We start from the raw sequence: 24,617 nt of genomic DNA on the forward strand, positions 1-24,617 counted from the left end.
TATACCACATCCCTCATCAAAAACTCTATTTAAAATTGTAAAAGACTTCACTAAGCAGTCTACCATCTTGAGCGTAGTACCTCCTACCCCGGATCTATGTAATGGGCTATCGGATTTCTTCAACGATAAAATTCTGGATCCCTGACACCAGGACGGCTAAAAACTTCTCGCCTGCAAATCTGGCTCCCCTAAGGATATCTGCCTGGCGCAATTCTTTAGTATCTTAACCCCCCTTATCCTTTCTCGTCTGAACCAGATCTGGAATGTCTCCCTTTTCACTTGTACTTTCCACACAATCTGGAAACAGGCCCTCCTAGTGTCTATTCTTAAAAAATCTGATACAGACCCGTTGGTCTTTAAAAATGATCAACCTATTTCTCTCTCACCAGCACCAGCCAAAGTTTTGGAAAAATGAGTTAAGGAACAACTTTCAAGCTATCTTGAGTCCAGTCCTCTTTTGCACAACTCTCAGTCCAGGGTTAGATCCGGCTACAGTACTGAGACTGCCCACCTAGAAGTCTCTGAGACTGTTCGCGAATGCGTGAATTCAGGCAAAGCAGCCATGCTAGTGCTTCTTGACCTGTCCGCGGCATTCACACGGTCTTGCATTCCATCTTGCTAGAGGGACTTTACAACCTAGGGATCCAAGGCACTCCCTTGCCCTGGATTCGGTCCTACCTTATCGGCCAAACTCAACAAGTCTCTCACCATCCTTTTGTCTCTGAGGAGAAACTCTTGAGTTATGGGGTCACTCAGGGCTCTGCTCTGAGCCCTCTCTTCATTGTTTACCTCTCCCCCCTGGCAGCACTGGTAGAATCCTGTGGGGTGAGAGTGATCTCCTACGCCGATGACACACAAGTGGTGTTTGTATTGGATGATCACTCCGAAGCAGCATTTGCAAATTTCAGACACTGCTTGTGCAATATCTCCACTTGGATGTCACTGAATATGCTCAAGCTCAACTCAGACAAAACCGAGGTTCTGTTCTTTAATCAAGAAAGAGCCCCTTTCCCATCACTTGGGTGGCCATCTGAGCTGAATCCCCCTTCCAAACCTGTGGAATCGGCCATGACCTTGGGTTCCGGTTTGAAAATGAGCTGTCCTGCAAATTCCAAATTAGTCGGGTCTCCTCAAAACGCGGCGGCTAGGCTGATATGAAAAATTCCATATCGCCATTCGATCACACCCCATTTGAGGAAGCACCACTGGCTTGCCGTGATCAAATGTATTCAGTTCAAGTCTCTCGTCCTGGATTTCAGGGCTTTTCAGGGACGTGGTCCAACTTATCTTAGAGCTCGACTCAAGCACGCCCATTACAGCCGTACTCTTAGATCTAATCATCTTCGCCTCTTTTCGACTCCCAGTTCCCGCCGGTCTAGAATGGGTGGCAGAGCCTTTGCAGTGATCACTGCCAAAGCCTGGAACAGCGTGCCATTCTCTGTGTACTGCTGAGTCTGAAACTATCTTCCGGCGTGTCCTAAAGACCTCGCTGTTTTCCAGCCCTTAAACCCTTCCTGTTACCTATTTGTCCTGCCTGTCATAGCGCCGTGACACCCCCGTTTGGTGGTAGCTGAGCGCTTTATAAACTTCTAAATAATAATAATCCCTGTAAGGAGGAGAGGCTTTGCGGCTGAATCTCAAGAGTTTCTATATCGATCAAACTAGGAAGCATCAGGTAGGAAGCTTACTTTTCACTTGATTCTTCAGTTAAAAGAAATGAAGGGAGTTGAAATACAAACCTTATTGTGATGACCACCCTCTGCATAAAACTAAGCTATGCTTTGGCCACGAAAGAGGCCCTGAGGACTCCAACCTCACTACACCAGGGCCAAAGCCACCACTAAGTCTTTGGCTAACGGTGTCCCAGTACTGGACATTTGCAAGGCTGCTACTTGGGCACCTGTGCACACCTTCACCAGTCACTGTTGAACCCACTCAGTTCATAGGGGGCATTTTGCCCTTACTGTCCTACAGGACTGTCCACTTCCCACAACCACCACCTGAGCAGGGCGGGGGCATTGCTTTAGTATCTATTCAGAAAGTGAGGAATCTGTGATGAGAAATATGAAAAGAATTAAGTTACTCACTTTTGTTTACGTCCTTTCTGGTGGCTTCTCTAACTGCAGATTCTTCACCATCTCCCTCCTCCTCAACTTTTAGGTGTTAATAAAGTTTCATGTTAGATTCTGCATACTATCACGGTTTCTCAATCTGTTACTGACCCTCCGTTTTAGGGGCCAAGAATAATTTTTTAATTACATCGGCTCCTAGGGGTGGCATAGGTACGCACAGTCAATCCTGGAGGCAGAACAAGGCCACAGCAGAGTCAATGGCACCACCTGCCGGCACATGCAAACAAGTATTGAAATGTTTTAGGAACCAGTCTAGTGCCTGGGGGAATTGAGAAGGTGAGGGGTTTGCAGTTAGTGTTTCCACCAGAAAGAGTGATACCGAAGGGAAGTACCTTGTTCATGTAACTAACTTCACTAGTGGATATGATCGATGTAAGTAAACAAACTTTAAACAACATGCATTTAAGAACATATTCATATCTAGACTTAAAATCAGAAGTGCCTAACTGAGCAATATTAAGCTCAGATGAAGGTGATGGAATTCTCAGAGTGAAAAACCTACTCCTTAGGGCACCTTTGAAAACCAAACTAAAAAATAACCCAGATCCTGTAAAAAAACATTGCCAATTGGGAGAGTTCCTCAACCACTTCTAAAGAGGGGAACTCTTAAAGAGCTGTAGTCAAGCCCCCATTCAGCTTATCATTGCAAAATATCAAAGTATGCTGTAGTATTAGGTGTTGGTGGCAGGTTACCTCACATTAACATTTACATAGAATAATTGTGAAAATGTAACTGGTAGCAGTGAATGATCGATGAAGTCACGTGTAGGTCAATCTCCTGTACCAGTTAATTGTTAGAGCATTCATTCGCAACATGTGACTTGACATATGCAATTTTCTTTCATGCCAATCATATCTAGGTGCAGCTCACCCTACATGTCGAAAAGATGCAGCACCACCTGCTTAGAATAATAGAAATATTTGCTTGAAGCAGGGACACTGGAATTATGCAACAGTGAAGCCGCAGCGATTTTCGCATGATACTAGATTTACTGCACTTGCTACCACATAATCCATCATCTGCTGCATAATCTTCCAATTTTAATGGGAAAATAAATGTTTCGAACTCAAACGGTCCAAATGTTACTAAAAACATCACAACTCTAACAAAAGAGGAAGGGGGGGGGGGGGGGGGGGGGACTGGGTGCTAAAAAAAAGGTCCAGTGACCGTGCTCCCCTGCAAAGTATGAACCAGAACAAGGGGACACTGTTCCTGAAGCATAGGAGTCGGTCTATGGACTAGGAAGAAGAGTCAGCTTGACTCTTACTTGATGCGCTCACACATCGCAAGGGATGTCATGCTTCACCATAGGGTAGTTGCTCCTCGTCGGGCCGGCGCTGCAATGTCCTAGTGGCCCCACGAAGGGCAGCTTTTGCAGAGATCTTTTTAATTATCGCCGTATGATGCCTGTAAGGAAGTGCTCATAGGGCAGTGAGTGAGTATTAAAATGACTAGAGGATATCAATGCAGAGTCAATTTAATAGGTGAATTCCTCTGTCAAAGTAAAATAAATAGAAGGGTAAGGCTGCTAAAGGGTTATAATGGCTGGGTGTTGATATGTGTGGTGATAGTGTTGTATTTATTGGGTCGACATGTTTCTCGCCCCTAAAGGTCTCAGGACGAGATCCTTGGAGCTTCTTCAGCACCAGAAAAGGGATGTAAGTGGGTGAAGTGTATATAGGGCGGCCTCCTGCATAAAGAGTGGTGCCACCTGTTAGATCCTAATTTTAGTGATCCAATCTAGAACAACAAAATATTTAACAAGAAAAGTGGAGCGAGGGAGAGAAAGAAGATATAAAATATGTTTCTGGCATAGGTGCTCCCATACAACCAGAAGGTCGCACACCGGTGGACCCCTTTTATGTGTCTGGTGGCAGATAGGCTACCAGACAGTCATAAAAAATATGGCGAGAAATGCATTGCTGTTAATTAAAAGGGGTTAAAAACGTTTACAAGTTAGTTCTACCGGTCAAACGAAAGTATACCACCACCACAGAATAATATAAATTAGGTCAAGATATGAAGATATCATTATGATTAGTATTGTTGGGTCAACGAAGAGAAGAGTAGTCATCGTTAGATTATGTTGTAATCGTACAGTAATCTAAACAACAAATATGGCACAAATATATTTATTTGCACAATCCGCGGATGACATGGCTTCATGCAAAAAGCGGAAAAAGAGGGAATCACCGTTTTGTTATATAACATGAGTGGCAAACCATGGTGCGTGAGGTTTGATTATCAAGCGGTAAGGAGGAGGTACCCTCTTACCTTCTGTGTATTTGAAGCAATCCCGCTGGGTCAAAACGAGAGGGCGCTGCACCGTCAAACACTGAGACAAAGAACATAGAATTTGAGTAAAAATTAGAAATTATAAACGTCTTAATGTATTCGAGCACAGTTGTAGTGTGTATTCCAGGGAGAAGCGTACTCACGCTTCTGCTGGAAGCTCAGAGAAGCTGCACCTACCAGTCCTATCGTCATCCCGTATGTGTTCGGGCTTGAGAAGTTTCCTGTATATATGTTATTATTCGGCTAGCTTCATCTTTTCCGGGTCACGTCGATAAGTATTTGGACTATGTTCGTGGTGATCATAGATGTGCAGGTCAACGCCGTCTTGGAAGGGGGAGGTTGCCGCGTAGGAGGCATATGTCACACAAGGACTAGTGATCTAACTGGCAGAGAGAGGGAGATGTACATAATTAAGAGTAAATGAAGGTATCCCTCCAATTAAGTTCTCTCTAATAAAAACTATAGTCCCTATAAATGGTAGGGTGTCTTGATAATCGCTCACTGAAGGACGGTGTTGATGAATAGTGTATCCTGAAGTGTATACACAAATTAAATGAAAGACTGGGGGTGTTTAGCCACTGTATGTACAAAGGTAACAATTAGTAGCACTAGAGAGTGTGTCTAGTGAAGAAACAGTCAAGGTGACTGGCATCCTATGAACAGAAGGATCATTTGTAAGTGGTCAGGATAACAGTAATGTAAAAGGTATCCTGTGAGTTACTAGCTGGAGGGTGGTACATAGAATTGAAGTACATATTATAGTGTGCAGAATGGTCAGTGGGAGATCTCATAAGGTTCAGTGACACTCCGCAGTATGGGTTTATTGTAGCTCAATCCATGGGATATCATCATTCAAATCATGGACATGAGTGTGGAGGCGGAAAACCCATCGTTGTTCTCTCCTAAATAGAGTGGATGTGTTCCTGCTGTGTATTTAGAATTGATATAATGGTTGAACAACTTGGTCGCTCTGACACGCAGCATATTGTGCTTTTGTGTTCACTGATCCGGACTTTAATGGGTCTGGTCGTCATTCCCACATAATGTAAGTTACAAGGGAACATGACAAGGTATACACAGTTCCTTTTGTTGTAATTAGTATGTTGCTTTTGGGACCAGTTGAAGATACCTATATTCAAGGTTTTTATGTGGTGGGTAGAGGCACAGACGTTTCAACCACCACATGGATAATCACATCTCACTGCTGGTAAATTCCATAGTCTAGTTTTTGGGTCGTAGTCTGTGGTCTTGTATGGATTAGGTGGTCTCTTAGAGTCTGTGTTCTCTTACAGGCAAACCTCAGGCGTCCCAGCTTTAGGTTACCTGTGTTGACAATTTTCCACTGTTTCAAAACAATGTTCTTAATCCTGTTGGAGAGGGGTGAAGATCGTGACACAAGCCACTGTATAATCTTCTGCTTTTGAAGTGGTATCCAATAAGGCTTCATCTTAATTTTTTCGTGCTCTTTTGTTAGCATCCTTGATCACCTTCTTGGGATACTGTCTTTCCACACGTTTCTACTCAGGTCATCTGCTCGTTTGTCGTAGTCTTTAAGATGGCGTAGGGCCTTAGGATGATGATTGTTGAAAGGGAGTAAGCTGTTACAGTCAGTCTTTCACCGGAAAATCTTGGTTCTAAGTTCACCTTGTTTCAGGGAGATAAGGAGGTTGAGGAAGGGAATTTCCACGCTGAACCAGGATATAGTAAAATGCAAGTATGGATCTACAGAGTTTATCCACAAATGGAATTCTTCACAGGTCTCTTCTGTACCACTACAAAAATTGAGGATTTCATCAATGTAGCATTTTCATTTGAAGATATCTGTTTGATAGGGGGTTGTGTTCGAGAATATATGAGTGGACTCGAAATGGGACATGTACAGACACCCTAGGCTAGAGGCAAAAGTACTCCCTGTAGACGTGCTGCATATTTGATGATACAGTTGGTTCTTATACTGGAAAAAGTTATTTTTCAAGGCAACTGACGCACAATCCACAATGAAGTCCACAAGAGTAGGGGTAGAGATTGTTGTCATCCGTAAAAGGGTGCCTATGACTCAGATTGTAGCGTCAAGCAGGATGTTTTGTGTAAAGTGTCTTCACATGAAGGTGATTTCTTGTGGGTTTGGCACATTGTTGATAAGATGGAGAACATCCTTGGTGGCCTCAAGGGGGCTTCTTGCACCAGAGGTTGAAGGTAGTGGTAACAGAGTTGACTTAAGTGCTCGAGTAGTGATCCGATCCCTGACACTATTTGGTCTGCCGGGTGGGGGGGCGGATGTCCTTATGGATTTTCGGAGGATATAGAAGTATGGGGTCCTGGGAGATGTTTTTACAAGGAACTCGGCTTCATTTTTGGAGATCCAACCTTTGATTTCTGTTTCGTTGACTATGATCTTGATCAGTCTCGTGAGGGCCTCTGTAGGGTCCGCCTCCAGTTTCACCACACATATTTGCACCCAGAGACTTAGGGCCATTTTAACCCTTTACCAGCCTTAACCTTTTGTTTTTGTACTTTTGTCAGAAGAATCCATCTATTAAATTGACTCATCATTGATATCCTCTAGTAATTTTTAAAGTCCCTCACTACCCTATGAGAACTTCCTCACACGCATCATACAGTGAGAATTCAAAAGATCGCCGCAAAAGCGACCCTTTGGGGAACACGTAGGGCATTGCAGCACCAGCAGGAGGAGGAGCAACCGCCCTATGATGAAGCAAGACATCTCTTGGGATGTATGGGGGCAACAAATAAGTGTCATGCTGACTATTCCCTAAATCAACTCTTCTCTTTCAGGAAAAGTGTCCCCTTGTTTTAGTTCATACTAAAAACGTCACAACACATGTTGCTGCACATTAGTAGGCATTTTGAAAAATGACGAAGCAGATGGTAAATTATTTCGTAGAAACAGGTAACTGGTAAAAACTGTAAAACCTTTTACGCTACCTACGTTGATGTTAAATAATGGAAAGTGCTTATAAGAGAACGAACGTTTGAGCATGTAATATTCCCTTAACCATTGTGTCAAAACATATTGTATTTTAGATATAGACATATATAGATATATATAGAATATATTTTTTGGCATTATATTAAAAAAAGTCATCATAAGCAAACTCCTTTGAGGAAACAACTCATTGAGCAGCACCCTTAAACTCATCTCAATGTGTCATTTTAAAGAGGATCTCACAGAGGCACTGGAAGAAATCTCATCATCATATAAGGGATTAATATGAATGTGGCCAAAAGGGAGGCTCTACTGAAGTTATTCACTCTCTTCATGGCACCCCTCAAAGACAGATTGATTACACATCGCCATTTAAGAGAAAAAGTTTTCCTCAAGACTGATTTTCTCTGTGCGAACACTAGCACCAAAGCAAATTCTTCCATGAAGTGGTCGGACAGCTGAGAGATATACTGAGTCACTAAAGAAAAAATGGACGCAGATGGCATGAAGCCGTGGAATGCACTGACAGCAGCTTTAGACCTGAAAAATACTGCTGAGCCAAGGAAAATGGAAGACAGGAAATTTGGATGCCACAACCGAGGTAAAATACAGGGTCAGAATCCCTCCTAGGCAAAACAAATATTGCACCTCTACAAAGAAAACAAGCATTTGCAATGCAATAGGTCTCGCATTAAGAAAGTTTGAGCTATTGGTATTGTAAATGACACATTTTTTATTTATGTGTTGGTTTTGAAAATTGCGAAATTAATAGCTTTGTCATTTACAATGCCAATAGTTTTAACTTTACAAACTTGACACCTATAGCATTTATAATGCAATATGTGCTGTATTTACATGACTTGGATGTATGGATATTACAAATAACAATGGCTTATATTTTTTTTAATAATGAATACTGAAATAAAAGTTATTGTAATTTATAATTGCAATAGCTTAAACTTTTGAAAATAACTTTTGGGAAGATTATGTTCAGTGTATTTTATTATGATGAAATTCCAAGAACAGAAGTGAAATATTAACATTTTTTTGTGACATTTGTAATAAAGCTTGAAAAATTGAGAGAACATATTAGAACCAGTTGTTGTTGAATGGTTGCACAGAGTGATACTGTGGCCTTCAGGGGTGGTGGGTGCTGTGGCATTGAGGGGTGAAGTGGCATTGAGGGGTGAAGTGGCATTGAGGGGTGCTGAGGCGCGCTGTGGCGCTGAGTGGTGCTGTGGCGCTGAGTGGCGCTGAGGGGTGCTGTGGCGCTGAGTGGTGCTGAGTGGCGCTGAGTGGCGCTGAGGGGTGCTGTGGCGCTGAGGGGTGCTGTGGCGCTGAGTGGCGCTGAGTGGTGCTGAGTGACACTGTTGCGCTGAGTGACGCTGTGGGGCTGAGTGACGCTGTGGGGCTGAGTGACGCTGTGGGGCTGAGTGACGCTGTGGGGCTGAGTGATGCTGTGGGGCTGAGTGACGCTGTGGGGCTGAGTGACGCTGTGGGGCTGAGTGACGCTGTGGGGCTGAGTGACGCTGTGGGGCTGAGTGACGCTGTGGGGCTGAGTGACGCTGTGGGGCTGAGTGACGCTGTGGCGCTGAGTGACGCTGTGGCGCTGAGTGACGCTGTGGCGCTGAGTGACGCTGTGGCGCTGAGTGACGCTGTGGCGCTGTGGCGCTGAGTGACGCTGTGGCGCTGAGTGACGCTGTGGCGCTGAGTGACGCTGTGGCGTTGAGTAATGCTGTGGCATTGAGTAATGCTGTGGCATTGAGTAATGCTGTGGCGCTGAGTAATGCTGTGGCTTGGTAATCTATAAGAGTTGTCCGAACAAATGGACAAAAATATTGGGGAAATGGAACGCTTATCGGCGGAGTTATGTGCACCTATGTCTGATACTGACAGTGATGCTCAGGGCCAAAGACATCTGGACTTTGTTTCTAATTTGTGAATGGTTGGGGAGGGGGATGGGTGAGGGGTGAGGGGGGCTTCAGGGATTAGATAGAAATTTGCCAATGTATGCTTGTTTTTTATCATTGCACAGCAAGCTAATGTCTCAACGTTTTTCTTTGTTTTCTGTGCAATAAAAAGATCTTTTAACAAATAAAACGGAGTACATTAGTATTTAAATCATTAAATAAATGGTGCCCAACAAAACGAGTAACAGACTGCAGTCTGTTTCCATCCACATTACCTGCAGCATTGCATGCCTATTCACAAGAAGTTGCTATTTATACGCCATGCAATCTTAACTGAAGTGCAAGTAAAAACATAGGTTTTTATTTAGGTCAATTACCAGCTACAAGTACTAGCTTCTGCCAAGGGGTCTTATTTTGTGAGAGACAATAATCCAGCCTCAACAAACCGCAGAATGTTGGCATTTGAAGTTCTATTTCAACGTTATAAACTGTGGACCTACATATCCTAGCATGCAAAATGCCACTGTAAAAAAAGCCGGCAGAGGAAAGGCAGCGCTGTGAGGGGGGCTGGGCAACCATGCCAGGATCCCGATTCACAAGCAGATGATCCTGTTTATGACCTGCGGAGCGCGTGTAGTGGATGGTGGTAAATGGACTCAAAGCAGCCGGTCGCTTTGATGTTCTTGGCTTGCTTTGTGGGATGGAGGGGGGCGGGGGAGCAGCTTGGGAGGCTCATCACGTCTGTAACGTAACATTTAAACATTTGCATGTACGTTTATAAGCAAGCCCCTAATAAGGATAATCACGGTCTTAACTTTTGTTGATGACCAGGTGATTCTAGTATTTGGCATCCTTGCAAAGCAGCCATTGGGCGACTAATGCATTTTTGCATTTTGGGAAGCCAAAATATTCCTTGCAAATATGAATATCAGACAGTTTATGTGGTTTCAATGTATAATACCGAAGCCTTTCAAAGTCAGTCGAGTGTCAATTATTTATGTACGGATATTTAAGAAATAGTTCATATAGGTAATTTTCAAAATGTTGATCGGTTGTCTGCGTGAATAATTACTATTAAGTAATTTCATGGTACTGAAATAAACTTGTCCGTGTTGTTGAGCAGCTTTGATTAAACTGACCCAGTTGGAATGTAAAAATAGTTCAGTTATCTGTGGCTACGAACTAAAGAATCCTCACATTAACTTACCAGGCTAAATTAGCAAATAAGATGCACCATTTGATATGTGACAGAGAACTCTACACCCTGAAACGTATCACTACCCTTTCATTGCTGCTGTTTGTCAAGTATTGGAAATCACAGTTAAGTTAACGGAGAAGTACATCCCAGGAGTCATAGATGTCTATGTTATGTTATCAAGTCTTGACGGCAATTAATGGGGCCTGATGCGATGATGAGAGACACAAACTGGGGGGAGCGGGAGGCAGGGGGCGGGGGAGCGAGCGAGTGGGAGGGAAGGAGCATGGTGGTGTGCGAGGCAGATGGGGGTGGGGGGGCGGGGGAGCAGGTTTTGTCACTTCCTAAAGTATTCTGGTAGCACCTAGCCACGGGCTACTCTATAAATCACGCCTGGGAGCAGCAGAAATACTGCATGTATGTACTGGGGAACAAGGAATAGTGGCTCCTGTCAGAATCCGCTGATTGCCGCAGCTTGCCCAGAGCAAAACTCATTGTAATACAAGTCGGATGGGGGCGGGCGCTTAGATGGAGGCGGGGGAGCGAGCGAGTGGGAGCGAAGGAGCATGGTGGTGTGCGAGCCGGATGGGGGAGAGGGGGCGGGGGAGCAGGTTAGCGAGCGAGTGGGAGGGAACGAGCATATGGGGTGTGAGTGAGGCCAAGCACTCGTCAGGGCAGGGGAGCAGCTTGGGAGGTATTCCATTGAAGTCTGGTGCTGCGAGGCATATGGATTGGACGTGGACGTGCTTCTCGCACGACTGGGTCACATGAACTGCACGTAATCCGCTTGGTCAAAGAGTTTGTTTCAACTACTATACACTCGCCTATTAATCCATGCGGGATATAATAGTCGAGACCTAAACATTTTTACAATATTATATGGTGTTCAACATTTTAATTTGTAACAAAAAGCAGTGGCACAATGCGCACCCCTTTACTGGTGCTGGGCGCTCAGAAAACGAGTAGTCACTATTCACCTCAAAAATAAAATGTACAAACGCAGTCACTTACTTAGGACCTCAGTTTTTACCGTTTTCTTAAGGGGGTGTTACGTATTTAAAGTGTGTTTAAATGTGGGAAGAGAAAAAGTAATATATAATAGAGAATGACACTTTAAAAATTGCAAAAAGGAATACTTCCATATTCCAGCTAGGCTCTTCAGAGTTCCTCTAAATTGATGAATCTCTGTAGGCTTCATCGATAGGCAATTCATCACTCAAAAAGAGACATTGAGACCCCAAGGAATATTTTGAGCTCAACAAAGGCACTGTAGATTCCCAACTAATGCTTTGGGACGCCTTCAAGGCGACGGTGCGCGGGGTTAGTATCTCTAAACATGCGGGAGTACTCAGTTCAGTCCATAATGAGCGGAGCACAATTGAACAAAAACTAAAAGATGTGGACACCAGTTCCCTTACAGATCCCTCGTCAGTCTCTTTTCGTACCTGAGCGGCATTAATGGTTGAATTCAATGATGCAGCTACCAGGGAACTCAAATATCTTGGTAAAAATGCTAAGGCAAGGGTGTATGGGGAAAGTCCGAGTAGGACACTTGCCAGACTCCTTCGCCCACAATACCAGTCGACGTACATTACACAACTGGATTTGGAAGAGGGAGTTCCATTTGTTACGAGCACTGACATCACGCAAACCCTACCAACGTATTATACGCGACTGTATGAAACGCGATCTCTCCCTGGTGAGCAGACCCTGAGGGACTACTTGCAAGAAATTGGTATGGTCTGGCTTGAAGATGGGCAACGTGAATTCTTAGCTTTCCCCATTGATGCAGATGAAATGCAACAGGCAATAAAAAACCTAGCCAGCAGTGGAGCCCCTGGCTCTGACAGTCTCACTGCTGAATTTTACAAAGCAGACCATGATATACTCGCCCCTCGATTGGTTGAGGTATATGCAGAAGCTATAGTATAGACCATGCTAGACGCCATAGTAACACTACTCCTTAAGGCGGGTAAATCACCCACCCAATGCCAGTCGTAGAGACCATTATCGCTTTTAAGCCACAACTCTAAAATTCTCGCAAAAATTTTAGCCACTCTTATCTCTCTACTGGTTGATACCATATTATGCCTTTTCCAGGCGGGGTTTATTCCCGGTAGGTCTACGACTATCAACCTGTGTACAGTATTCTTGGTGATGAACCAGATGGAGCATACGTTCCCAGCGGCTGTCGTGTTGATAGATGCCGAGAAGGCATTCGATTAATTGGAGTGATCCTTCTTATATGCAGTAATGCAGAAACTAGGTATTCCCATAGGGTTTATGAGCTTAATTTGCCTTCTATACACTAATCCAGTTGCCCGAATAAGAGTGAACGGAGTACTTACAGCGCCATTTTCTTTGTCGTGCGGCACTCGGTAGGGGTGCCTATTATCTCCCTTACTGTTTATTGTAGCACTGGACCCACTAGCCCGCCATATATAGGAATGTCACCTCCATAGGAGCTTGCAATTACACACTAGTCCGCTCATTGCCTCTTTCTATGTGGATGACGTACTGTTATTCGTTCAACACCCAGCAGAAAATCTTCCCCCCATTACTAAGAGAGATAGTCCGTTTTGGAGTGCACTCAGGTCTGGTTATAAATTGGACAAAGTCGGAGATCTTTCCGCTGACCGCTGCCACCACCCAAATGGACATTAAGTCCCCTTTGCGCTGGTGTACCTCTCCTCCTAAATTCCTTGGCATTTATTTACATTGCAGCGCAGCTGAAGTCATTTGAATCGACTATGGGCCGGCTATTGATCATCTTACGTCGTAAGTAGACAGCTGGATTTAACTATTTCTCTCTCTAGAGCTGGCCGGATAGCCATAATTAAAATGGTTGTACTCCCACGCCTGCTATATTTATTTTTAAATATTTTAATTGCATTGACAGCAGCTTTTTTTTGCCAATTTACGCTCTATACTAATCTGACTAGAGTGGGCGGCGAAACAACCAAGAATCGGATGGGATACTCTCACAATGTCGTACAAATGAGGTGGTTTTGGATTTCTACCTCTATCTGGTAGCTCAGGTTCATTTCACTTATTTTTGGCACCATCCTGATGCTCGCATATAGTATCTCAGGCATGAACGATCCCAGTCACACCCAAATTCACTCTCAGCGATTTTAGCGCAAGGACTCCCACGTTGCCCTGCAGAAATACAGACATTATCCACAACTTTCTGGGCATGGACCAAACTGAGTCGGTATTTGCAATATGCAATCTTGTACTCCCCTTATACACCATTGCTCGATAATCTATGGATACCCCGTACCACAACACTCTTACTAAACGGACGCTAGAAGGGATTCGACTTAGTACGGTGGGAGACCTATTTAGAGACTCTCGACTATGTACTGTCTCTGACTTGGCTGCAAGGGGCGCCGCTACATCCATGGACCGATTTCTATTACATAGAGTGCATGGCGCCCTGATGAGCGTTTTGCAGCAGACTTTCCCTCCTCTCACACTAGTTATTAAATCCACAGATAGAGATGTGCTATCCTGTATCACAATCCATACGGCCACCAGTGGACCTCAAGTCTAGAATGGCTTAGGAACAAGATTTGGGTGAAACTTTGACTGATGCAATATGGTCCTACTGCTGTGCTTAAACTCGATATGTATCAAATAACTATAGGCATAAACTGATACCTTTTAAAGATCTCCTTAGAGCATATATTACCCCAAAAATGAAGGCTAGAATCAGCCCCACTCTCTCGAACTCATTTATCAGATGCGCAATGCCAGACACAGGTTTCACGCACCTCGCTTGGGATTGTGCGCCCCTTCGGGATTATTGGAAGGACATTTTTCACCACTAATCCTTTATGATTGAACTCACGTTACGACCCTCCCCACTGATTGCATTGCTGGGTTATGTCAAACCCCTCACGAGGAGTGTTCAAAGATTCTCAGCATTTGCGCTCCCCCTGGCTAAACGTCAAGTATTTGGGTTCGGGACCTTATTTACTGTAGTACAACTAGTGACACTTATATAACATTGCTGCATCTTGCTTCCCGCCCTCGAGATATCTGGCAACCACTAATAGACTACCTGCAGATTCATCCTTTAGATGACACATTGGGGGGGGACATGTAAGAAATGTGGGGTGATACGAGGGCATGCAAACTCTTCATTCGGACAACCAGGAATCTGGTTATAATATGTTTTATTATGGATCCTACACACTCGTAGACACTAACTAGAATGTACGAGGTACTCTGTGCACTATATTGTACTGTTGAATGTATATGCTCCATTATTGTTCTGAAGTTTCCTTATTTCTTTTGTTGTTGGCTTGGATTTCAACAGCGGAACAACATGTCATTTGATACGCTATAACATAACTGCATACGTTTTTCTCCTTTAGTTATGCATTATTGTACATCTTCTCTGCTTTTTTGGAAAATCAATACATAAAATGTAATCCATTCAAAAATAGCCTCGAAGGAAACGGCAAGTTGTACGCTCTCATTTAATTTCTCACAGCTTCTGGAGGGAAAAATGCAGTCACCGTGCCAAATTTGAGGATTCACCAAAGTAAGTTGCTGTGCTAAAGAATGATGGCGAACTACTACTAAGAAGGTGCTCCCTTTTAGTTTACAAGCAGATCATCGGGAATTCCAATCACATTCCTGCTACTCAGTGACATGGACTTGTGAGCCGCAGGAGCCCCTTTGAGCACAGATATAAATATGATATATTAAGCTCTCCAATTACATCAATTCTTATCATCGATTTACTAAAGCTAGATCTCACTTGTTCTGCTGATTCAAAATATACGTATAAGAAATTAGATTCACACTTACAACATTGCATGGTTTTCTTTTTGGATCACAAAACACCACAAGTATACCTGGTTGTGTTTCATTGTATGGTGTCCAGAAAGGACCAGAACCAGTGACGGGGCGCTCATTATTCCCTCCACTGGAATGACGACTGTGCTTCCTCCATGTATGTGGTGAGGTGGGTGGAGACTGCTGAGGTGAAACCACTGGAGATGTAGATTCCTACAGAAAACAGAAATTTTAACAGGTTGTAAGAGACAAACTATCCATGCTCATAGTGCCCAACTGCCAAAAACACTATTTGTTAATATTTATGAGCCATACATCACAAAATTTGCAACGAGTGGTAAAAGTCCCACACCATCCTGTGCTCCAATACTTCGAGCGATTAAAATAGAACTCCACATGTATGGAAAGGCATACATTCTGGCTACGTGGGTATCTTTTAGATTTCTCGAGAGGGATGCCTGCACATTTTATGCTGGGGCCGTTTGTAATGAATGTTGGATTTATAGAGCGCATGGTTACCCTGGGGCGTCCCAGCGCTAAACCACTGGGGTACCCGTCCTGGCTTTCCCTGTGAGATGGTCCCTTTACTGGGCATCCCCAAGGTACAGCCAGGCATCCCCGGCGGTGATGGGGCCGGAGTGGAGATTAAGCAAGCTATTGCCCAGAGTTGCAGCATGGGACCCCATGGTTAGAGTGGCACCGAGGTGAGATTTATAGGGCCCACTGACATTGGTCCTGCACACGGCCGCGACGGGAATTGAACCCTGGACCCGGGCCGACCTCTGCCTACGGGTCTGCCGCCTCTAACCGTTGAGCCAGAAAACCTACCAATTAAAACCACAAAAAAGTTAAAGTAGAGACAGATAGGTATCTAAAGAAGTGCGACATGCATTGATCCCATCAACTTCTCCTTTCCGTAATGGTCTACAAACGTAAAAGTAAAAATTGCTGCAATCCTGCCTCCCTCACCTCAGCAACATACACTTTACCTGTTAAAACAGTACACTACCTATCGATCAGCATACCAGCCAGGAATATACTGGGCCAAAACTACAAATCTGAATAGGGCACTCTGGTGGGAAACATTTTAGAGAATGTGAGCATGTGTCATGAGGTCAACAGAAAACTGCCTACCATCCGGAGTTCCCACATTCCCCGGAAAAATAAGTCACCCATTCCAGTTAATGGGCATATCATATGGAAGAGAAAGAATGAAACAGACCAAGGAAGTTCAATTTCGTGGCAAATTTGTCAGATAAATCCTACCTGTGGGATACTGGCAGTTTTTGGTGTTGGGAGCATCTATCACTTGTGGACACCTACCAATTACAGACATTTAAAAGACACATGGAGGCCAAGGATGTCTGAGTTATGAGCACTGTGCCACATTTTCCTATTATAAATGTCTTGCAAATCTCACAGGCTTTAGTGGGAAAAAAACACTATTGCCTCAAAGTAACAACTTAAAAGATATACAGGTCTAACAGACATTTTATTCCAGAGGCATATATTCTAGCATTCTTGTTTTTCCATCCTTCTGATGAAGATGGTACTCAAACAAGTGTGTTTGGGGATATCATATAGAAGGGAGGGTGGCCTACAAATGTTATTAATCAGAGAAATATAATGGTTGAGATAGACACAGTTCTGGGCTTTGAGACACAACTACTTCGGTAAACCTGCTAATCCCAAACATTTTTGAAAACTAGAGGCTATGGGAAATCCATGGTGGTGTGCAATGTGTAGAACACACGCGCTTTCTGATGAAGATGGTACTCAAACAAGTGTGGTTGGGGATATCATATAGAAGGGAGGGTGGCCTACAAATGTTATTAATCAGAGAAATATAATGGTTGAGATAGACACAGTTCTGGGCTTTGAGACACAACTACTTCGGTAAACCTGCTAATCCCAAACATTTTTGAAAACTTGAGGCTATGGGAAATCCATGGTGGTGTGCAATGTGTAGAACCCACGCGCTTTCTTACCCACTATGTCTTACAAATGTTAATCTGTAGCTGAAAAGGAATACTTTCTCAATTTAAGTGTGTGAACCATTTTTGCTCTCAATGAAATAAGTCCTACAATGTGGCCTTCCAACTCTTCTGCCACATTCTTCAGCCCAAATTATGCCCATCAAAAAACCTGGATACAGTTTTCACCAGGAGGAGTGCAAGAATGCGGGATCGTACAAGAAGTGCAACTGGGTGTAAAATCCAGTATTTACAGCAAAAATCGTAAGAAATAACAAATATTTTACATCCGCAGACCATTAAGGGTAAGGAATGTTTCACAGAACACGAAGTCACACGTCTTTAGATTACGCCATTTTCACAATCTATTGAAATATCCGCAAGGGGTGGGTTTTATGGAAGCGAGGCAACCCCGCGAACAACAAATCCCAAACCATGCATCCAAAATGTTCCACATACAAATGCAGTTTTGATCTGTGTCTGTGTTGCAGTTTGGTCTCCCACCTCTGTTGTCCCATTATGACAATGTAGGATAGCTAGGTTGAGGGCATATAGAGATCAGACACTATTCATGGTGAAGAGTTTATGCAAATTCACCAGATAGAAATAAATAAATCTTTTCTTGCAGCCAGTGTAGCTGGCAAGTCCTCTCATCCGCTTCCAGATCAAACCGAAATGAAGACGGCAGGTAAAGGACAAAGCAATTTTTCAAGTCCAGGGGCCATATTATACAATGTGTCCCGGGGGTGCAGAGGGCATGTGCGCCAACAGCAGGAGCAACAGCCACTTATGTGTCCCCTTCTGGAATACTGATAGCGCTGAAGCACATGTAGTGCCAGCGATATCATATGAGGGCATTCCCTTACTTGCATGGGGGCATGACCCTATGCAAATGAGGGAAGGAGTAGTTTCTGTCCTGTAACTCCAGTTCTGTAGTAGGGGATCTCTGTGTATAGTCATAATCTAGTGAATAGTCCCGCTCATGAGCGTGGACCCCGGAGCAATCAAAAATAATCTTGTAAGCGGTCTAAAAATGCAGTCCTGCATAGACACTTAAGAGAGAATTTAAAGACAGATAATGCAGCCTATATCCACAGGCTACACTGTCCAGTACTTCAACTAGACATTCCACCAAAACCACAAACAGCACAGCCTACCAAGTTTTCCTCAGAGAAAAACTTCCCCTTTTACCAACAAAGCCTCAGGAATGATAGAGAGGAAGGGGAGGACAGACAAGCCCCATAGGTGCCATTATGTGGCACAAAAAGGGATACCTTGCCTTTAAGAAAACTTTCTAGAACTTTCAGTATCCCAGAATGCCCAGCAGGTCCCATTTACTTTCAGTTCTTTTTGAAGGCGTATAACGCTAGACCTGTAGCATTCCGAACATGAACATCTTTCTCCACCGGGGAGGAGGGCGGGCGCTTATGACTAGAACAGTGATACCCCTACTACAGAACTGGAGTTACAGGACAGAAACTACTCCTTCTGTAGTAGGGGATCTCTGTGTATAGTCATATTCTAGTGAATAGAATGGCAAGCCCATCCCCACAACAAAGCGGCGGTGGAGAAAAAAAAAGTACAACACCACTACTGTGCAAACAGATTTTGCAGCGAAGCCTGCCCAACCTGAGCGTCTGCCCTGGCATCAGTGTCCAGACAGTAATGCTTAGCAAAGGTATGGACCGGCTTCCAAGTGGCCGCCCTGCAGATTTCTGCAATGGGAACATTACGAAACAAAGCAGGCGTGGCAGCTTTGCCCCTGGTGGAATGAGCCTTAGGTTTAACCCCTAAAGTCTTATTAGCCTTTTGATAACACAATTGTATACAGGACACAATCCACCTTGAAATGGACTGTTTTGGGGTAGCAAGACCGGTCCTGACTGACCCATAATTGATAAACAATTGGTCTGACCTACGAATATCCTTGGTTTTATCCAGATAAAATTTCAACACGCTCCTGACATCCAGGGAATGTAGAGACCTTTCCGCTGGAGAGGAAGGATTCTGAAAGAACGTAGGTGAAGTTATGGTCTGGTTAACATGGAAATCAGAATTAACCTTAGGAAGAAATTTAGGGTGAGTATGCATAAAAACCTTAACAGCATGAAATACAGTGTAAGGTTCTTGGCAACACAACGCCTGAATTTCACTCACCCTACGGGCCGATGTAATGGCCACGAGGAACGCCGCCTTCCAGGACAGGTGCTGCAACGAAGCCTTATGAATAGGTTCAAAAGGTTCCTTCATCAATCTGGACATCACCACATTCAATTCCCATGAAGGTGAAGGAAGCCGGACAGGAGGAAACACTTTCTTCAAGCCTTCCAAAAAATCTTTGATCACAGGGATCTGGAAGAAGGAGGTCTGTGAAGGGCATTTCCTGTAGACAGTCCAGGACCATATTCTGTCACTGACAGCCTCTTGAACAATCAAACCAGAAGATGATGCTAATTGAATTGACTCTTTGATAATGCGGTTCACTCTTTCTACAAGTCCATTTCCTTGTGGACTATAAAGAGCCGTTGTAAGATGCTTGATACCATAGTTTTTCAAAAAACTTTTTTATATTATGAGAAACAATTTGCACTCCGTTATCAGATACAAAAAAAGATGGTATACCCTCATATCTGAAAATTGCCTTTAAAAATCGAATTGCATTCTCTGTATTAGGATCCTTCATGAATTTATATGAGACCCATTTGGAATGGTAGTCCACCAAAGTTAAAACAAACCTAAAACCTTGGTTGAGTCCATTAATAGGCACTATAAAATCAATTCCAAGTTTTTCCCAGGGATTATTAGGGAATTTTACCGGACACAAAGTAGAATTAGCCATATGAAGCGATTTCTCAGCATGTGAACATTCCTGACAATTACTCAACGTAGTATCAACCATTATATCCATACCAGGCCACCAATAATTTAATCGTAGCATTTTCTTAGTACTTGTAATCCCAGAATGACCTTTGTGGGCTAAAAACACCAATTTATTTCTTACACTGGCAGGAGGAATCAAAAAGGAACCTCTCGAAATGAAATCGCCTTCAATGCTCAATTCATCCCTCACTTTTGAATAGGATACAACATTTGTATCAATCTGGTTTTCTCTTGGCCAACCACCTGAAATGTATTTTATTAGTGTTATTTGACAAGGATCAGTAACAGAGGCCCGTAACCAGTCTTGTCTTGAAATGGTATTAGTATCCACTGATAATGCATCAACTAAATTAACAACAATTTCCTTATCATCCACCAATGGTTTAATGTTGTCTTCATGAATAGTGCATCCTGTCAAAAAATCAGCTTTAACATTTTCCCTCCTGGAATATGTTTCATGGAAGTGTTATAATCATATAATTTAGAAAATAATCTAACTAGTCTAGGGCTTCCATTCCTCACCCCTCTGTCATGCCATATAGATATTAAAGGTTTATGATCGGAAATTAACACAAATTCCCTACCCCAGAAATAGGTCGAAAAATGTTTGGTGCCCCAGACACAAGCCAAAGCTTCTTTTTCTATAGTGCTATAATTTTTTTCTGACAAGGATAATCCTCTTGAAGCAAATCCAATTATGTTTTCTTGGCTATCAACCATTTGGCTAAGCACGGCACCTAAACCTTAGTTACTAGAATCCACTGTTATGTATGACAACAGATCCTCATTGAAGGTTTGAGTGCAGGAGCATCAATTATCAGGTTTTTTAAACTTTCAAATGCAGATTGTTGTTCTCTGCCCCACATGAATTTAACATTACTTTTGGTTAAATTCCTCAGAGGTTCACTAATGTGAGCGAAGTTTTGTACAAATCGAGAATAGTACTCACTTAATCCCAAAAATGATCTCAATTGGTCCTTGTCTGATGGTTGAGCACATTCTTGAATTGCTTTCAGCAAGTCTTGTTTAGGAGATATCCCACAATCCGAGATCACATGACCTAAGTAGTCTACTTTGTGGAGTAAAAATTTGCATTTCTCTTTCTTGACTGTCATGCCAAATTTGCTAAGAATACCTAATACCTCATTGAATTGTTTTAAATGGTCCTGAGCAGTATTATTGGAAATCAAAATATCATCTTGATATGCCAAAATATGTTTCATGTCCCCAAAAAGTTGAAACATACGTTTTTGAAAAAACGATGCTGCAGAAGAGAGTCCAAAGGGCATTCTTAAGAATCTGTATGCCCCAAACGGAGTGTTAAAGGTGGTAAGATCTCTGGACTCCTTATGCAGCTCAATTTGGTGATAAGCTGCTTTAAGGTCGATGGTGAAAAAGAATTTCATGCCTTTCAATTGAGCTAACATGTCCTGTATGCGTGGAAGAGGAAAGAAATCGACTTGTACGTTTTTGTTCAATGACCTTCGTTCAACACACAGTCTAAGTTCCTCACTATTCTTTTTAAGTGCTACGACTATTGGAGAAACCCAAAGAGCTGAATCAACTTGCTCAATAACTCCATCAGCGCACAGTTGTACAAGAAGTGACTTCAACTTGTCCTTGATACTCAACGGGACATGCCTGACCTTATGGATAACTGGGACAGCATCTGGCTTCAATATAATTTTATGCTGAAAACCTTTCACAATGGATAAATTGTCACTAAAAACATTGTTATGTTTATCAAGAATAGCATCTAAAGAAAGTTCATTTGAAAGTACAGAATTTACCCAAGTATCACTTTCCAAAGAAATGGGATTATCTGTTCCTGGTCTCAAAACCATACGGAATTTACCTTGGTCACGCCACCCCAAGATATTATAACCTTTCTTTGCTACATAGATTTTAGAATTGATAACTCTCTCTTGGAAATTAAGGTCATCTGTAAAATAGCCTATCATATCAATTTCTTGACCTCCAAAGGCTATTGTACGAATGTCCGGAGGCAGTAATTTTACACCTTTCCATTCTTTGAAGAAAAATTTGTCCAACAAAATGGTTACTGGCGAACCTGAATCAACTGTGACCTCTGTGTGAATATCACCTATTTTAACTTCACAGACAGGATCACTTGAAGTATAAACACCTGAAGAGTTAACCATGTCTACAGATAATAAAATCTTATTGACTGTAGAATCACGTGCAAAAGGTTTTACAGGTTCACCAGAGTCTACACACATTACCTTAGAATTTACAAGCAGATGTTAGAGGACCCATTTTCTTACAATTAGAACATTGCTTATTGATAGCAGGACAATTGGGTGCATTAGCTAAGTGGGATTTAGAGCCACACCTAAAACACTGAAAGGGTTTGTCAGATTTCTTCCACTCGTTTTTAGAAAATGGAGGTTTAGAACGTTGTTAAGAATTTTGATGCGGTTGGGTAAAAACTTTGTTAAAAGATTCTGTAGCAGTGTTTTTTATATTACCTAGTTCTTTAGAGGCAGACAGATCTTTCAATACCTCTTGCAATTTCTAAGGTTTCAATTAATATAAGATTCCTACAACATAAAATCCTTTCTTGTACTTTGTTGCTAAAACAGTTCACCACAATTTGATCTCTCAAATATTGTTCAATAGGTCCCTCAAATTCACATGACGCAGCAAGAACTCCAAGTTCAGCTAAAACATTATCAACAGACTCATGCTCATGTTGTTTCCGTGTATTTGTGTCTTTCTACTATTATGCTTGGCTCATCTTTAAAATGTTTTTCAAGACGGGCAATAGCTTCAGTAAAATCATTCCAATCCTCTGAAGGGTGACGAATGATTGGAGGTTGATGATCAAAAATTCTTTGACCGTCACTGCCAAGAGCACTATACAACACAGCATTTTTCCTTATAGGAGAAAATTTTACGCCATCAATAGCAATGACATAGCTATTAAATGTTTTATACCAATGGGACCATTTAATCTTAGGAGTACCTGGCTCTGAAAGAAATGGAGATGGGAGTACTGCAGTTTGAGCAGTCATTATTGACCAAAATAAATATTAAGTAAAGACATTTTTAAATCAAAATGAGTATGTTAAACATATGTAAATATATAGAAGCATGAAGACACAATATATAAATATATGTATGCATATGATTATATATAGATACACATAGTAGTAGATGAACATAAGAATGTGTTAAAATGTGAAAGTAATCAATAAAATAGTAATTTACTAACTATACTTTTCATACAGTGTAAAGAAGCTCGTATATATTAAAAACTGACTCATAATAATCGCTTCTAATATTTTGTCAAAGAAGTACAAATACCTTGATAATTGTCTAAATATGACTAAAGATTAAATTTAAATCAACAATATCGAAATATAAGTGTGCGTGTCACTGATGACCAAAAACACGCAATTATAAAGCAATCGGAAGACGAAGTTGTAACCAAGATGGCTGTCACGTAAGAACGGACGAAAAAGTGGCTTACGTCACGTTCCTACGGATAGTTACAAATCCAAAACAAAGAGAAACGCAAGGTTCTGCAAAATAGAAGGTCCGTGATGATCTCCGTGGAATGGTGATGAAAGCGTCTTCGCGCCAGCTAAAGTTTCAAAATGATGCTGGTGGAATGATGAGACGTCAGCAAGAGTCGAAAGTACTGGAAACTTCGGGAAAAAGGGTGGCAGCGCAGGCAGCTAACATCTGGCGCATTGCCAACACTCAGGCACTCTTAGCCAGATATGACAGGGCCCATTATGATATCCTTGAGACACTGTTGCAACACCTACCAGATCAGTACAAGGAGGGAGCGGAGCTACTAATCCAAGAAGAGAAGCTTATAACCAATGCTTCCATCAAGTGCGCGCTAGACGCAGCTGACACTGCAGCCAGAGCCATTAACACTAGCGTCATGTTAAGGAGACTTCACCTGTAGTCTGGGAGTTTGCTCTCTTACGTGCATTAGAAACAACGAATGAGTCCAATGGCAACTGTCCTCTTATATAAGTAGGGTCCACAGGTGCCGGCCTACATTTTTTTTTTAATTCTAGGGTTTAAGACCCTTGCTCTGGTGGTCTCCTTAAAAATGTCATCAGCATGCTTAAGGACCCCTTTCAGCATGGGCAGAGTCTTGACGGTTCTTTCCGAAGTGGAAAAGGTGTCGACCAGAAAATCTTCCTCAATAGGGTCAGCATGTAGTTGCACATCATGGTTACCCGCTGCTCTTTCAATAAGGGCGTTAAAGGCAGTAGTGTCCTCAGTAGGAGAAGTTTTTACATTGTATCTATGTGTGTCAGGGGCATTCTGTGGATCCCTTGGCTCAGCTGGGTCTGCCCATGGTTGGTTCTGATCGTCGGGATCAGTGTCCACATGATAAGTGGCATCCTCATTATCGTCATCTCCTGCATCCACATCTGAGTATGTGGGTGAAAAAGACTGAGGTTCTTGTCCATAGGACTGCAGAGGTTCCA

General features: G+C 42.7%; 1 protein-coding gene across 19 annotated transcripts in view; it reads right to left on the reverse strand.

The window, feature by feature from the left end:
* The window catches only part of REPS1 (RALBP1 associated Eps domain containing 1), a 1,100,512-nt gene that overhangs the window by 883,628 nt on the left and 192,267 nt on the right, over positions 1-24,617 (reverse strand). For all 19 annotated transcript variants that reach the window (XM_086927540.1, XM_086927556.1, XM_086927550.1 and 16 more), the window contains exon 4: positions 15,349-15,502. In XM_086927540.1, coding sequence (XP_086783666.1) covers positions 15,349-15,502 — 154 coding nt within the window. The remainder of the gene's footprint in view (positions 1-15,348; positions 15,503-24,617) is intronic.

This window comes from Lissotriton vulgaris, chromosome 6, assembly GCF_964263255.1.
Source record: "Lissotriton vulgaris chromosome 6, aLisVul1.2, whole genome shotgun sequence".
Taxonomy (NCBI): domain Eukaryota; kingdom Metazoa; phylum Chordata; class Amphibia; order Caudata; family Salamandridae; genus Lissotriton; species Lissotriton vulgaris.